At 42.9% G+C, this 17,404-nt stretch overlaps 1 protein-coding gene across 6 annotated transcripts in view; it reads right to left on the bottom strand.

Moving 5' to 3' along the window:
• Positions 1 to 17,404, bottom strand: part of ARHGAP44 (Rho GTPase activating protein 44) — an 819,716-nt gene that overhangs the window by 103,674 nt on the left and 698,638 nt on the right. For all 6 annotated transcript variants that reach the window (XM_069654562.1, XM_069654566.1, XM_069654567.1 and 3 more), the window contains one exon: positions 566 to 787. In XM_069654562.1, coding sequence (XP_069510663.1) covers positions 566 to 787 — 222 coding nt within the window. The remainder of the gene's footprint in view (positions 1 to 565; positions 788 to 17,404) is intronic.

Here is a 17,404-nt window from a genome sequence, read left to right as displayed (position 1 = left end):
CTGACCGGGGGCGCCTACTTCCTACGAGCATCTTGACCCCCTTGAACCTGTATACTTGCTGTAATTACTGTATGCCTGATCTGTCTAACCCAATGTAATTTTAATGTACATTTTGCTATGATGTAACCTGTAGGTTTCGTATTTCCTTGCCACTGCGCCCTGTTACCCCTGGGTCTGGCGCGCATAAAAAGTGAATAAAACAAACAAACAAACAAACAAACAAACAAACAAACAAAAGAGGCCCAGGGTGCAGAGGCCCACCGTGAAATCTCCAGAGTTCCATATAGGCCAGTCCACCCCTGGGGTCCCTTATCTAATTTAACCCAAACTTCATAAAAGTTTGCAGAATTTGACTAACTGCATTCCGCCACAAATCTGTCTGCTCAGAGTTCCTCTGAATTAGTAAAGGGCAGAAGAGCCAAAAAGAGAATTGTATTTGACTAGGGTCAGAAAAGCAACTTTAGCAGGAGCGAAAGCAGGAACAGAAGGTTCATGGGGGGATAAAGCCAGCTGGGGAACATTACAGAATCTGATCTCAGAAAACAAGACATTTGGCCAGGCTTACCTTGTCCACTCTGCAGCCGGCTGTAAGCTGACACAAGGAGGTGTAGGGGAGGGAGTGGCCGGAAAATCAAAAGTCTGCTCCGGGATTGGGGATTGGGGTGTGCCGGCAAGCTCAGATGGTGGAGCCGGTGGTTGAACAGCAGGCGGAGTGGAGGATGTTTTCCGAACCAAAGACGAACTCCGGCGGGACACCCACGAGGTGTCCATCACCTTCACTCCCATGCTGGAGGAATACAAAAGTAATTCACTAAACCATTGAAAGGATGCAAACAGATCAAAGAAACACATGTGTGTGAAGATTGTACATCAGTACTCATCGCATTCTACACAAACAATACTGCAGCACCTGTCACTAAATGGAACTCTGGGACTGACCTTTGCATTGCTATTATTACGTCCCTTTTTTTTTCTCAAATTTCATACCACCTGCTTTCCCAGGCTACTCCATATTTTTCTAGAATGTTCTATCTCAAGCTGCTGGACTCCCATCAATCACTTGCCCCCACCAAATGGATCTGGATCTCGGTCAAGAGGGGCAGTTGAGAGCAATGGTTCCAAGCCTTCCAAGAATAGAAATAAAAGAAATACTAGATGAACAACTATTCTCTTGTCTTCTCCGTTCACCTTCCGACCCCCACCTTCCTCCAATAAATGCGTGATAATGTGGTGGCCTTCTTCAATTGAATTGGGAACCTTTCAAGGTGCTTGAATCAGAGCTCCACCAAAAAGCAATGGAGGACACAAGATTACTTTTAATGACTTTGTTGAACAAATATGGCGATTTTCAAATAGCACATGCATTGGATGGATGAAATTAGGCCCAGCAAAGGTAGACATATAGAAAAATACTCTTCTAAAGGTAGACACCGTAAAAGCGCACAACCTCGATCTGATTCAGTTGCAAGGCTCACCGGCATCTACAAACGGAAAGCGACTTTTGCGATTTTCCAGAACTTTCTATGATTTTGGCCTCTTCTGCGCAATCTTTGCACGTGGTGTAAAGTCGTTACTAGCAGCCGCATCATGTTGCGTCCCAAAATTGATAGCATGGTTGCTCCATTCAAACATAAGAACCATATACACTGCCTTGTCCCAGTATGTGATTGTGCTCTTCACCCCCGGAAGCTGAGCATTAAAGAGACTGATTAAAGGGATAGGTTTGCCACGTGCTGACTTCTCGGATTTGAATGTCCCCCCTGCCCGAACCCCACTCGCCTCCTACACAGAGAGACTGCTAGCTGCTTAAATAGTACTGAAGGTCCTACAACTGACAGTAGGAACATCCTTTCTCTAGCGTTTGTCTCACAAATAATGGCAAATTGTGGACATTATGACTGCCATGTGTTTAGCTTTTCATCTGTGCGCCCCAGAGATGGTGTGGACGAGCAACCAGTACCCTCCTAAAGGCACTGTTATATTTTCCCAATGTCCAGCATCCCCGGAAAGTTCCTGACCACTTTGGCTCTTCCACTTACCTCCCGTCTTCTCACCTGAAGACTGTGGGAGGAAACAGCTGCCCTACACAGGAATGAAGTGTAGCTGTTGCATCTACTAGATTGAATATTTCTTGGAATTGCAGGTAACCTTCAAATCAATTGCAGGTGACCTAGAAATGAATTGCATGGTTCTCAGTTTTCGTAATAAGGAGGGTGTGATATTATTTCCAGCCAGTTTCATTGGCGTGGGGGCTGAATATGACGGGAATGCTGCCTGCAGTTGGCATTAGTAAAAGTGGATAAAACGCAAAAGCATTCCCATCACATGTCTAAACTCTCAGGCTGTACATATGTTCTCAAGTAAATTTGAGATCAAACACAGGGTTCTGCAAAATAATCCCTGGCCGAGGTCAGGAGGTGAACCTGGGCACCTGGTGGTCACCGGCTCAGAGCCAAAGTGCTTCAAGTCATGCATCTGTGCCGGCCCACAACAGCCACAACGGAGAACCACCAACCAATCCTGCCTTATAACAAGAGCGGGATTTCACAACCCAAACTGCCCACGCCATCACTCCGTGGCACGAGCAAAGGGAGCGAAATCCCCGGCATCCCAGCAAATTCTGTTGTGGTTTTCTGTCATGCCACTGGGACCGGAGTTCCAGTCTGTGGTGCACTCTCGTTCACTGTCCGGAGTGCTCTGGGGTGGATTTTCACCACTGTGCCGTGCTCTTGGGTCGGTACCTAAACCTGTGGACATCAGGAGTGATGGCTGAGGAACGTGAGAGAAAAGAATGTCACTCACAAACACTCAGGTCAGCTGCTGCTGGATATACATTGACATGTTCAAGAAGGACCGCATAGCACAGCACATGGTGCCATGCCTTAAAGCAACACAATACATAGGAGCAGATTGCCAGGTTGGTATGGGGGTCCGCTTGCTGAGCTGGCAGTGGGTTTGACCAGTAAAGAAGGCACACATATTGCGCTACATCTGCGATGCAGACACAAGCTCTGGCAGTTAATTAATGGCAACTGTGGAGATGGTGTAACGAGGGAGTGGAGTCGCAACAAAGGGAAGAGGGGTGTTGGGGCACATAAGAGCCTCAGCCCCCCCACCCCCAGAACACAAGAAGTGGGTTACTTGAGTGGTGAATGGAAAGAAGACTTAATGATATTGATGGCAATGTTGCCTTACTTCTACTGGGCTGGAACCTTGCATTAAGCAAGGCCTATACAAGGCATAGAAATTAGGGGACACACCGTCCTCTACCAGTCGATCTGCTTTTATATAGGTGCTGTTGTATATACCATCCCTTATTGAGAAATTCGGATACACGAGCAACCACAATGCTGAAGTGTGCATGGCTCTTCAAGTCTCGGGAGGATAGCTCAAGGGCACAGTACCAAAACAGGGAATTCCTTGTTTTGGACATAGCGTTTCTGGAAGAGGTAAAGGGTAGTAGTGGCATGTGGGCATCTTGTCTCGACAGGATAGCTCAGTGGCAACGTGCTCATCTTGGAAGCAAGACAAGAGCAACACAGGTTCGATCCCCGGGTCTGCGCTTAGAAACCTCTGGGTATTAAACGCTTTATAAATAACCAGTTATAATTACAACGAGCAGAGCAGCATATGTGACCCCACACACTATGCTTCTAGAACACCGTTATATGATGGAAGCCCAACCCCCACCCTGCATCATTGCACTTGTAAATAAACTTCTTCGTCACCAGATATAGCCTCATGACTTCTTTGTCCTCTTCACTGTAACCGTGATCCCTGCTACCCCATTTTGAAATAAATTGTGCTCCAAGCGGAGGGGGCACAACATGCTTGATGGCGGCGGTGGTAATGTATGCAGAGGGAGAGAAAAAACACCAGCAGTAAAGCATGGAATCTAGAAAACGTGAAGGGAGCTACCTCCCCCACCCCCCCCAAAAAGCTTCTATAACCATGTCCCTTGCTACCAGTAATGCATCCAACCACAAAAGGAAAACTATGCGAGCAGGAAGGGTTTCAATGACAAAAAAATGTATCCATTGCAACTGTGATGGATGACGAGTGATGAATGCAATGCAGGGTCCGAGATGCTTGTGCCAATATAAATATTGTCACACTTGTGCACATTTAGGATTATGCACCGAATGGAAAAAAATAGAACTTTTTGTAATGGCAGAGCTGAGAGGTCTGTATTACCCACTCATATCATATCATTAACAGATATAGCTGTAATGGAACTCAAACAAGGCATTTCACCATAACTATTATGTACAAATGACCATTCCAATATGGAGGCCATTCTGGTTATTGTAAAGTAACTTTACTAATGAGATCACATGATCGTGGGACACGTGATGGTGAGGGATATGGACCTCTCTAGCACTGCATTTTTATACTCTATGGTGCATTCGGCACAAATGGATTTTACAAGTCTGAAGAAGCCTGAGCATTCAGGCGGAACACATGACTTTCTCCTCCCGTTGTTGGGTGAGTGTTTTGCAACCACATGGCTGTCATTTGTGTGAATTAGTTTTACATTTTACATTTCATCCCTTTTTTGTAATGTGTTGTACATTGTTTGATTAAAGACACTATTTTAAAGTAGCCAGGTCTTGTGTGCTTGGGTGATTTTGTTTATATGCAGATAGTGATGTTTTTTGTAGTGCTTCAACCTCACAGAAGCATACATACATACACACACACACTGCAATTTAGTTCAACAGAGTTTACACACTTTTATTATGATCAAGTATGCATAAATACATCAATTCACCCTTAAATTTTAATTTGTAAATCTCTATTACACCAACATGCCCAGTGCTGACCTCCCCGACTACAAATTCACAAGTCTCAAAACAGTGCTAAGTGCAGCCGCACCCTCATCAACAGCCCTGAGAAAACTCTGTCCCCTCAGTTGTCTAGACGAGAATTCATGTGCCCCACTGGCACAGCCTATCCCACAGCTCCAAGAGAAAAACATTGGCTACCAACACTCCAACAATCCAACAATCAACTCCCTCTTGCTAAACCATTTTTCTCAATCTCTTAAGGCCTCAGGCTATTAAAAACTTCCAGAGACAAACCCCAACTTTAGAGGAAAGGGACATCATTTCCAAATCCAGAAAAAAACAAGCTGCTAATGTGCAGCCATGGCTTCCTTCCCACGCAGGAGATTTAGAGGACACGCAAACAACGGCACATGGAGGCAAGTGCAAAGGACAGGCCCGGCGGCCTCGGTGCTTGTGTGGTTACAAGAGCCTGAAAAATAAAATGAGGTGTCGTTGCTTTATGAGAATCAGGCGGATGACGTGATGAAGAAGCATTTGCCAGCAATTAATGTATGGGCTTGACATCACCAAAAGACAATGCACTGCCAATCAAAATACAGCCTTGGACGCACGGAGCCCCACATCCATGCAAAGCAGTGCTGCAGATGAGGGGCAATGCTTGTCCGGGCGATTGCAGGAAGGACCGCCTCCTCCTGGCAGGAAGGACCGCCTGCTCCCGGCGGACACTGGCTGGTAGCTATGATAAGATACTATACCTTTGGATTTTCCTAAGGCTGCATGGACAGAAACACAACAAATATTAGTGGATCAGTTGGCTGGAGGGCGGCAGATTCTTCTTCGAGCATCATCTGAAGCTGGACGTTCGGATTATCGGGGGAATGCAGGAGTAAAGAGGGGTAGGTGAGGTTTCAAGGTTAAATGGGATGCAGGACAAGGGTGAAATAAATGATTGAACTTTTGGGCTGGTTGAAAAAGAATTGACCGCCAAAGTAACCCGATTGTAACTAGATGGGAAAATATACGTCAGTCTGTCAGCCAGCAATGTTAATCAGGGTATTTGCCTTAAGTCCGTACCCGCTACGGCATCACTATAAAATGTGTGTTCACCCAAAACTAGAAGCAATAATGGCCTTTTAGGGGGAGGAGGCGTACCTTAATCTCATCAGGGCTGGCTATTGGGCCGGATTTTCCCAGATTCGGGATCTGGCAAAAAAAGTCATCCTAGATCTCGGATCCTGGAAATCCATTTCCACCAGTCTTTTTATTTTAGTGTTTCTGACTGCCTTTTAGCAGTCCCATGCAACCAACGCCGGGATTCAGACCTCGATCGCTTGGATCAGAGGTGAGCCATTTATACCCAAGGCCACTTCAGCAGCTGATTAGGAGCACTTGTACTGTGCAGGAAATGTGGAAACATTGAAGTACATCTTTTTAGTTTTAAAAGGTGTGCATCTTTAATACTTTGCTTGTAACATAAGGGGACACTGTCCTCCTTTGGTGGTATTTTTCACGTGTTCATGATTAATCTTCTGAGACACAAATATTGATGTGGAGGTGGGGCGAGAGCAATCCTCCTGCTCCCCCTCTTTCCCATGTCGAAGGAGGGATCCCACAGTAAAAACTGTCCATTTCCAGCTGTGCTTATCATATATGATCATTTTATATACCTCTGTGCTGGAACATTACCCAAAGCAGGAGGTTCAAACGAAAGCCGGAGGTTCATACGTGTGCTATCCCTGTATCAACAAAAGTAGCAATAGCATGTACGGCCATCCGGTCACTACTGTACCCCAGCGTCTCCTATGGGAGGACATATATTACAAGAAAGGGGCACCTGGCTATTCCCTGTCCACTCCAGGTATCAATACTTTATAAACTATTACAAGAACCGAGCGACTCCCAGTCTAGTGTTCATCCAAAAAAAACTCTTTACATAGGGTATATGCAATTTATTTCGTACAATACATTTATAAAGAAATCCATATTCATATGTCTACAAGGATATTGTAACACAGGTGAATAAAGTGCAAACATTATATTTGTGCTCAATACAGGTTAAAAGAAAGGAATCAACATTCATAAACTGCGCCATATATCACTGGGTAGGGGCTATTTAGATCGTTGTGCCTGATTCACTAGGCTATTGAAGTAGTGTACATGTGGCACTACTATTATTATCAGCTTGTCGTCGACCCATCTGTGTTTCGGCCTATGGAGCGATTGGTAATTGCTCTAGTTGAGGCGGCCTTCATCAGGATGGAAAACTATTGAATCCCTTTGGAGAGGGTCCCTGTGTTCATTATCTGGAACTGAACGTAAAGATTTGAAACGGGGTTACCACAGGTGTAGGGCCAGATTTGTTTTTCTGTATCACTGAATGTGAGAAACTAACTTTCAGGTCCCACAATGGGACACATACTGTGCATTCTCTTTTATCTCGTGAACGTCTGATTGAGCAGCAAGGCATCTGCTTCAATATTTAATTGGAAGTTTTCAATAACGATACCAAGTAGATAAATAATCTATGGTACCAGCTTAACTTTGGTTCAGAATATACATTATTCTAAATGTAGCGACGGTTAGGAGCCTGGCAAATGTTGGAGGGGAGAGTTCTAAAGTTAAGCCATAATGATCGCAAACCTTCTGTCACCCACTGGAGCAGATTGGAAGAGAGGAGGATCCAGCAAGTTCTGGGTGGAGAAACAGATGGATTGGGAGGAGGTTTGTGGGGGCAGATCAGGTTGGATAGGTAATCATGCAGTGCATTGTGTACTAACACCAGGGCCTTTAATGTGCACCATTCATTTACTGGTAAACTTTGAAGTGATTGTAGAGAAGGCTGAATGTCATCTTGTAGATTGATGCTCATAATCGGAGAGGCTGCTAAATACTGGAGGATTCACAGCTTGCTGATGAGAGCATAGTTTAAACCTACGAGTATGGCACTGCAGAACACCAATCTGAGAGTGGTGAGTCTAACTTATAGCACATACATAAGGCTGGGAAGGAAAGGTTTATGCTGCACAGGCGTTTCAATTTGTAGTAGCCAAGTGAGTATGGAATTAACTATGTGCCTTGAGAGAATGAAGGATCAAGTGCCAGACCGAGGTGATTGGCTTTTGTAGCCCTGAAGGTGTGATTCTGACAAGTGGAGCATGGGTTAAGGATGGCTTTGTGGGCTAAGAGGGTCAAGAGTTTAGATTTGTTAATATTCCAGGCCTGCATTTTATTGTTCATCAAGGATTGGATCTGTCTCTGGATTTAAGTTATCCGTTAGATATGAGGTGTGCCATTGGCAAAGATGCCGTCTGCCCAAATGTAGAACCCGAAGCTGTCAGAAATCAGGAAGATAACCAAAGGGTTTATTTAAATATGAAGAAAGTGTGGGGCGGGTGGAGGACAGATCCTTAGGGGACTCCACAGATTGAAAGAAGAGAATAAGCCATGAAAGGACCTTGGCATACTTTGGAGAATCTATTGTAAAGAAATGATTTTAACAATTTTAGAGTCAAAGGCCTGCATGGACCACTGATAATAGGTCAAGGTACCTGTTCTGTACTGTAACTCCCATGATCCTTCACCATTCACTATTATGGCTTGGGTTATTGGGAGTTGTAGTTCAAAACATTTGGAGAGCCAAAAGTTGCAGACCCCTGTAATAGGTGGTCAACAAGGATTTGGCGGACCATAGTGTCAAATGCAGATAAATGTTTGAGGGCAACCTATAATGCACAACCGTTCAAATCAGTGATTTAACAATAGTCCTCTACCACTGTCACCAAGGCCGCTTTGGTTCAATGTTTTGCCTCAAGCCATATTTGGTCTTAAGCTAGCATTAAAGTTGATGTTTTCCAAACTGTTTTTTGTTGAAGTGGATCATTATGGCACTTAAAAGTTTTGACCCTCCTGAAAAGCTATTTGGATTTGTTTGCTGACTTTTTTTTCTTTTTTTTTTGGGAGACTTGATTTTACAGGAGTAGCATTATTCAGCTCACACTGCTTTACATGTAGGATGTTTCTAACAAGCATGCGGTTACTTTACAGCTCCTCGGCACAGTGTGCCTTTGTTACGTAGTTATCTGGTGGATGTCACAGTTAGAGTATTCATTATCCAGTGATAATGTCACAGTGAAAATGGCTGTCAACTGCGACATTTCCCTAAAAATGCACCCTCCAGATAATCAAACACTTTCCCCAAATATTCTAGGATTGGAGTTAATAATATATAATTATACCCCATCTACAATATTTGCAAATTTGGGGAAAGAATTTTATGGGTCAGGATAAAAAAGTTGTCAAAAAGTCGGCTACCTGACGACTTTTTTGGTCAACATTATCACATGCACCCCCTCAAGCACAGGCCCCTGGACTGCACCTGGTGCTTAGCACAGAAGCTGTGCCAGTTGCATCCCGGGGCTCTCCAGTGCATTACAAATAAATAACTTCTCCTGGGCATGCTGCAGCACTCAGCAGTGTTGCAGCAGTTTAGTTAGAGGTGTGGCCGCACCCACTGATCTGACAGATACTCTATACAGATCATGCTTCACGTGTCCCCAGACCCTCCGTCATTAAGAGTCCTAAGCCTCCCCACAGGGTGGGGCACAGCCAGTTACCACCAGCACCCAAGCCAACTTTTGGTGGAATTATTTCCAAATTGACTTTCATGCCCCTCTTGTTGTCTTCTCAAACGGGCACGTTGGTAGCTCCACACGCAGAGTGTACCTGCAGGGCCTTATTTCCGTGTTCATGCTTTGGTATGAAATGTATGCATGTGTGCAGCCGAGACGCCCTACATGCAATGGGCATGAGCTCCCCACCCCCTTATAATGGGAGGCTGCAAAACTAGTGGGTATGCGTTTGATTTTACAAAGGTGTCTTATAACCCTTCAGTAACACTAATGTGTGGCCCAAGTGTTCTGTGTCTTTGTATGATTATATGTGTGCGAATAATTTACTGCTGGAGCGTGTTTGTGATTTGTACATGATCTCTAGCATCTTTAGTGATCATGCGTTACTGAGTTTGCATGTGAAATGGGAGGGGGTGACGATAGAGCATGGGGTTGGTGGCTTAGACGTAAACCAAGAAGGTAATCGAGTATATTGGTCACAGGGGAGTATAAATAAGACATGTAAGGCATTTAGGAATATGTTAACTGGTCCATCGGTCTCATTATTCACTCTTACAGGGGACGAGATTAAAGCATGGCTTTCCAATACTGCCCATAAATCAGGGATTATCCGAAGTAGGAGACTAGCAGCTCTGGAAAAAAGAGATCTGGCCCATTTAACCCTGATGTACAGGCAGCTAAACGAAATGTACCCAGGGAGATACGACGAATAAGGAAGTATTTGGTGTTCCAGCACAGTGTTCCTATTGAGATTAGAAAGGCCAACAATAGTTACTCCAATTGACTTAAAAGACGGGAGACCATGGGTTTAACTATAAATTGGCTAAAGCTGATTAATGGGGTGCAAATTCAGTACCCTAGGACAATGGGGAGAGTGCTTACATTGGCACGTGGCGCTGGCGACACCAAAACATTGAACCCTATCGCTGAGCAGGGGTGGAAATGTTTCATCGAACAGAACATGTTTACAAATATTAATACACCCGACATTGAGTTGGAAGTTTGTCAGCCCTGGCCCCTGCATGTGGAGAGCCCCCGCCTAAGGATAATGAAGTAAAATGATTCTAGAGCACCCGGCCCTAATGGACTGTCTGCAGCAGTCCTCAAGGGAAACCCAGGTGGGTTGGGCTACATTTTTGTGTGTGCTATTTAACAAGGTCTGTGAATCATGTACAATTCCTGTGCCCTGGAAGTCTGCTATATTGGTACTAGTCTATAAAACAGGTGATCGTTTATCATCTGAAAATTATATCACTTTTAGACATATCCGGAAATGTGTTATCTTCTCGAGTGTTGAAACAGCTTCAAGAGTGGGCCGACAAGCATAGCATACTAAACCCCTTTCAGTCAGGTTTTCATTCAGGGTCAAATACAAGACATAACTTTAGATTATTAGATATCCTGATTAGTCGAGATAAAAGTATAGAGGGCCTGTGCTGTATATTACATATGTTGATTTTCGTGCAGCTTTCGACTTGGTAAATTGACATTTGTTATGGGGAAATCTAAGGGGATGGGGTGCCCCCATTAGCTGTTGCAAAGTATTATAACATAGTACATACATCATGCACACACCTCTGCCAGAATAGGAATGGGTAATAATGGGACTCTATCCTGATACATTGACAAAAATAAGGGTGTTAGAGAGGGATGTACACTGGCCCCACTTCTTTTTAATTTATACATTGAGGATATGCTAGAGTGTTTAGCAGTCAAAGTGAATTGTCCCCCTAGAATGGGGTCTACATCCATCTCTGCAATGCTATATGCTGACGACCTTGCCATTTTTTATCAGACTTTTTTAGGAATGAAGAAGCAGCTGAACAAATTAGGCTGTTATGCAGAGAAAAACGTGTTATTAGTCAACCTGGGAAAGACTAAGGTTATGCTGGTTTCCTCGAAAAAAGTTAACAAATTAGCACTGAATACGACATTGAGATTGATTGAATACACAGATTTCTACAGGTATTTGGGGCTGAAGATATCAAATCGCTCTAATTACAAATGCATTACAGAATCCAAGACGAGGAAAGTGAGACAAATAATGTTGCTTGTATGTAGATTTGCTGGACAATATACAGGTTATTCAATAGGAGGAATAGTTGTATTGTACAGTATTATTGTCCATCGATTTTATATGGCCTAGAAGCATTGGCTTGTAAGGAACTGAACTGGCTTAATAGAATCGAGGGATTTATCTGGCATAGCATTCTAGGTTTGCCTCAATCGACTCCCATGGAATACCTACGCTTAGAATTGGGGCTTATTTCTTTAAAAGCAATGCATTAAAACGGAGAGTTGAATTCTTTATTAAATCTGGTCTCGCCCCTAAATGCCCATTACTAACCTTAATTGGGACAATGTGTAAAAAAGAGCTACCGTTAATGGGACGTCCCTTCACAAAACTGAGCAATGATCTTTTCGAGAGTTTAAAATGGTTACCTGATTTTAATAGGGGAAAGAGCTTCGACACACTTAAGGGAGCCTTCGCAAGAAGACTGGAAAGAGAGGATGGGGTACACAAGTATGATCACTTATCTAATATGCGTGGTTATGCCCCAGTTGGTGCAGTTACCAAATCCTATAAGAAGCCCCAACCTCACATTTTGCAGTACCTAGATCCTGCAGTGCCAAGGTTGCGCCGTTTGAGGCGCACAAACCATGCGCACAAACCAAATTCCTCTGCATGCCTCACACAGAGCCAAATGAAAGTTACCTAGTAAGTTAAAGTTTTGCAGAATGTGTCAGTTACCTGAAAAGAAAGAGACTGTTAAGCATATGTATACCGAGAGCTATATATTGAGCGCATTGTATATGGTGACCTTAGGCAATTTGGTATTCGATATTCATTCAATTGAATCACAAGGGTTTTTGAATTGTTGATTCAATACAAACTCATATTGCATTTTACCACATTTGGTTATGTAAAAAAATATTATTTTTATGGTCGGTAGGATATTTTGAAAGTGTTCAGAGTTTAACTATTGATATTGTACTAAAATATTGGCGTTTTCGATGTAATTGTGTGTTTGTGTGGATTAATATTTATGTAGGTTGATGTCATGTTTGTGAAAGTAATTGGCAGGATGTAATTATGCAGTATAAATGATGAAATGTAGATGTAGTGAATTTATTTTTCTAATAAATATATGTATTGTACTTAAGCATGTGAAAAGTTTAATTTTAAACTATATCACATTAAATAAATACATATATGGTTATAGTGTGCTTTGAGTTAAATCAAACCTTTCAGACTGTATAACCATACATTAAACCAATCAATCATAGGATTATTCACCAGCAAAAACAATACCCATATTCAATAAAACATCAGAACAGTTTTGAGTTGCAGATCAGGTTTGTTCAATAAAAGCCATATTTGTTCTGAAACAGCTACAACCTCAGCAGTCAATGAGAGCTGGCCACCACACTATTTCCTTGTCTTGAGTAGGGCAGCCTCGTTAGCAAAAAACCCCAAGTACTGATGACATAACTTGCCGTTTATGTTACAAAATGTAATCAGATGTTCCAGTGTTTCAAGTTGACCATTGTCAGAACCGAGAGTGCAGGTTCCTTGGACTAGTTGAATATACGTTTGTACATTCATTTATTAAGGGAAAACCTTTAGGTTCACAAAAGAGAGAGTCTTAGTTTCAAGATGTCCCACATTGCTATTCCAATCATGATTCTAGCCTCTATCACGAGTGACCTAATTAATCTTCATGCCGAAACACCTCCAGCAAAAATGTTATTTTCAGCAAGATCCTTCAATGCATCTAAAAGAGTTGGGCATGTCGAGAGGCTAGTTTAGGATTCATATTTAACACAAATTACCTGCTTTCTTATAAAGTAACAAACGACATGAAGCACAATTATGCCCTTACCAAGTGTATCGGAAGACACTTGGTTGAAACCAATATGTTATGCCAGAGATTTCCCTGGCGCAGAACATCTAACCACATAGATATGACAATAACATTACAGCTGGTGCTAACTTTTTTCAGTAGACCTTAATTAGGGGTAATGGGGAAGGCCACCAAAATCATTATCACAACGTCATAAAGACCTTATTAGTATCAGTGCTTTAGTCTCTTTTTCTGCATCTACTATTGGCCCTCATTCTGTGGTTTACATACGAGCCCAATGGCAGGGGTTTTTCACAACTTCAAGTCGGACCCTGATGCCGTACAGGATCAGCAAATTTCAGAAAAGATATAAAACACCAGAATTCAGCCTTCACAATATAGATCTCATGGTTTAAGGATTTTGAATAGCTCAATATTGCTTTTAAGCTTCTTTGCTATCCTATATTGCTAACATCTGGCATTCCCATATTATCTGTGTAGGCAAGGTAATGCGCTGATCGTTGAGTGTCAGAGTAAAATTCTCAATATCCTGCAGAGGAAATAAATGTCGTCTATGTACAGACTAAAAAGCAGGGGTGCCAGAACGCATCCATGATTTCATCCACATTGTGTCCAAAGAGGCTCTGTCAATGATGCAGCGGAATCCGGTTTTACTCTCACCATTGCATGGATGTGCAAGAGTGCTTAATGGTTTAAAACCCCCGGGTTGATCTCTAATTCAGATGCTTCCTCCACAACACAGGTCTCACTACTCTGTCAAAGGATGCCGTAGAGTCTGCACAAGCCACATACAGCTGCAGGATTCCGACTCACAGGTATGTTTTGCCAAAAGGTTGAGACAAAGATTGTTGTGAGTTGTAGCCATTTCACCTCTAAAACCCATTTGGCAAAAGATTTCGATCTCCAGCTCTTTTGCCCATTTATTTCGTGTGTTTAATAATGTTGAAACAAACATTTTACTTACAGAGCAACGAGACAGTTATTCCGAGGATTCTCCGGTTGATCTTTCTTAAAAATGGGAACTAAAATTACTTCTATCCTCGTGCATCGTAGAGTTAGGTCGTTCACCATATTCGTGAATATACTGTGCAAATATTAGGAGCATGCTTAATGATAATGTTAGGAAGACCATCCCGACCAGGGGCTTAAGAAGGTCTCAATTTGTCAATGATATCTCTAGTCACCGAGACTGTGAACTCCCCATCCCAGTGGATGGTCCTATCGATCTTATGCAGTGGATAATAGGTTTATTGAACTGCATGATACTATTTTCAGAATTATATAGAGTACACACTAATGCTTTTTAAATGGTAAACAATCTTAAAATGCAGAGACCAATGTTATTCAAAACACAGCCTAGTAAATACAATTATGAATGTGTCTTTTTCGTATATCACACTTGTGTGCATATCTAATTTGAATTCTGGTTTGCAAAAACATTCCAATTTTCAGGTGGTTAAAACTTGCTGGTAGCATAACTTAAGGGTTATACAAATAGCAACTTAGTAAAAGGTTTGCAGCCTAGTTAGTTGTTGTTTAGTAACTGCTCGGTTCAAAATCAATGGAGTATACAGGCCACACATGGTTCATTGCTTATACTGGTTCTCATCGGTAAGGGCAGACACATTTCTGAAATGATTGGAGTTTAGAAAGAGCATGTTGGCTTTGCATGCTTTTGTGTCATTTATGGAGCAATACATGGCCAATTCAACAGTCTCTGGGGTTAAATTAATTATTATGATATTAGTTATTTAAAACAGTCATTTCTGCAAATAGGAACAACTTTTTGAAAGGGTACAATGTTGCTCATTACCAGTTATTTTTTATGAGTTTTTTGCCGAAATATTTTCAATGGAAAACTCATCGAAAAATATAGGGTGTACGGGTATATAAGGTGCAGGGGAGTGGAGAATAGCGAGTGAATAATAGCGGATGGAGGCGTCGGGGGGAACTCCCCCAAATATATATATATTTATCTCTATATATCTTTTTTTAACAAAAAAACAATGTTTTTTTCGATTAAAATGTTTCAGCAAATGAATTATTGAAAAGAAATGGGGATGAAAAAACATAGAATCTACATTCTAGTCAAATTAGGGTCACATTATCTCTAAGCTATACAATTTGCCAAGTACACAAGCCTGAAGTAAAGTGCTTGACTTTTATGCATGTATGGGATTTATGAAGAGCAAACCTAGCTTGGAAGCACAAGAGTGCTGTACATAGGGGACACACCCATGGGATTCCAGGCAGGGTGCAAAGGTGGCAGAGGTAGCTGCAATGGGTAGGGGGACAAGCCGAGGGAGCAGAAGTAGCGTTGAGTAGAGTGAGCAGTGATTAGTGAGATGTTACTTGAGGAATAGATCCTTCAGGTCTGTTCCTGAAGTGAAGGATGGAGGGGGCAAGTCTTCTTTACTTTCATAACTTGTCGCAGAGACAGGGTGTGGAGCACAAAGAGGACCGTTTTGTAGTTCTTTCTGTTTAATGGAACACCTAGAGCAGGCCTAGCTAGACTGGATGGTGGCAGCAAGTCAGACAGCTACATTATTGTATAGAAGGATCTATTTAGGGTATGCTTTCTGGATTTAAATATCTGCTCTTCTTCGTGTTCCAGTAAAACATAGGCCTAACACAGTGTATGTGATTCACAATTGATGTATTTGCATGGTAATGGTACTATTAAATGGATAAAACCCCCGGTCAGCAAAGTGTGAGCGCTTTGTCAGAGGACTGCTTTTGATCACTCTTCAGGTGGAGTGCAAATGATGGGGGCACGCAGAGGATGTATGTTATTTCTAATTGCCAATAGTACATGGTTTTACAAAATGTGGGCATTCAGGAAGGACCATTTATGTCCATCCAATGATATGATATGATAGGTTATTTATAACGCGCTTAATACCCAGAGGTTTCTAAGCACGGAACAAAAAAACCTGTGTTGCTCTGTGACGTCTTGCTTCCAAGGCAAGCACGTTGCCCCTGAGCTATCCTGCCGAGACAGGATGCCCTCGTGTCACTACTACCCTTTACCTCTTCTAGAAACGCTATGTCCAAATCCAGGAATTCCCTGTTTGGGTACTGTGAACCCCCCACCTAACTCTGGGGTTATCTAGTGGGATGACCAACGAGTCGAAATGACTCTCTGAGCTAGTGGAGGGCAGCTCCAGTGGTGGTATGCTGACGATCCCCTGGTCACACATACTTAATACTCACATCACATTATTTATTGCCTTGGAGCTGTGTAAATGGCATTGTAGGACTTCATATGTAACAAATAAAATATATTTTAAAAAAACGAAACTATTTAAAGACAATGTCTCTTTAATTGCATAAGCACCTACATCCGTGGTTTGGGGGTGGGAGGAAGAGGAAACAATATGGAATCATTCCCATTTCCCAAAAGACGTTTTTAAGTTTTTAAGTTTTCCTGAAGCAGTGAAATTTATAAAAACTGTCCCTTTACATTTTCTTCGGCACTCGCACAGCGAGTCCACTTAAAGATCAGAGGCACACCACACTTTGCCATAATTATCACACAGTGCACCCACTACGAAACAGATAGTGCATTGTTTTCCCTACAACCCTGGGCTCACAGAGTGAAGCAGTGCAAAACGGAGTGCTTTTTCATTGGTCGCCATCTGTTGACTCTCCCGTGTGTTCTGTGTGCGCCCGTGCCTCGGGCCGCACCTCAGTCACGCTTGCATACACGCAGGCACACAAGAAGACACGGGACACGCTGTGTGCCCTTCCGCGTCCCGGCGGCAACTACCCGCACGGGTATGATTTATTGTAACACGCATGCGCGCAGCCCAAACGAGGCTCGCGCATGCGTCATTCGTGACTGGCACGTCACATCCCTTTTTTTCTTTAACAAAAAACACAACATAACATTATGCTACAACAACAGTGCAAACTGTGAACACAAAACGATTAACCCAACCAGTTAGAAGTCTGCTGTGACCTCGGCTCAGTCTCCCGAGTCCAGGACGTAGTCCTTGAGGTGAGCAGGCGGTCTGCGGTCTCTTCGCACTGGATACCTCGAGGTACTTGGCGTAGTTCCGCTGGGACTGTCTCCAGATGGGACGGCAACCCTCGGGGCGTCATCGGCTGGACCCTCTGGGAT

This window comes from Ambystoma mexicanum, chromosome 3q (genome assembly GCF_040938575.1).
Source record: "Ambystoma mexicanum isolate Mex_15411 chromosome 3q, UKY_AmexF1_1, whole genome shotgun sequence".
NCBI lineage: Eukaryota > Metazoa > Chordata > Amphibia > Caudata > Ambystomatidae > Ambystoma > Ambystoma mexicanum.
The sequence above is the reverse complement of the archived record's forward strand: the minus strand, read 5'-3'. Positions and strand labels throughout refer to the sequence as shown.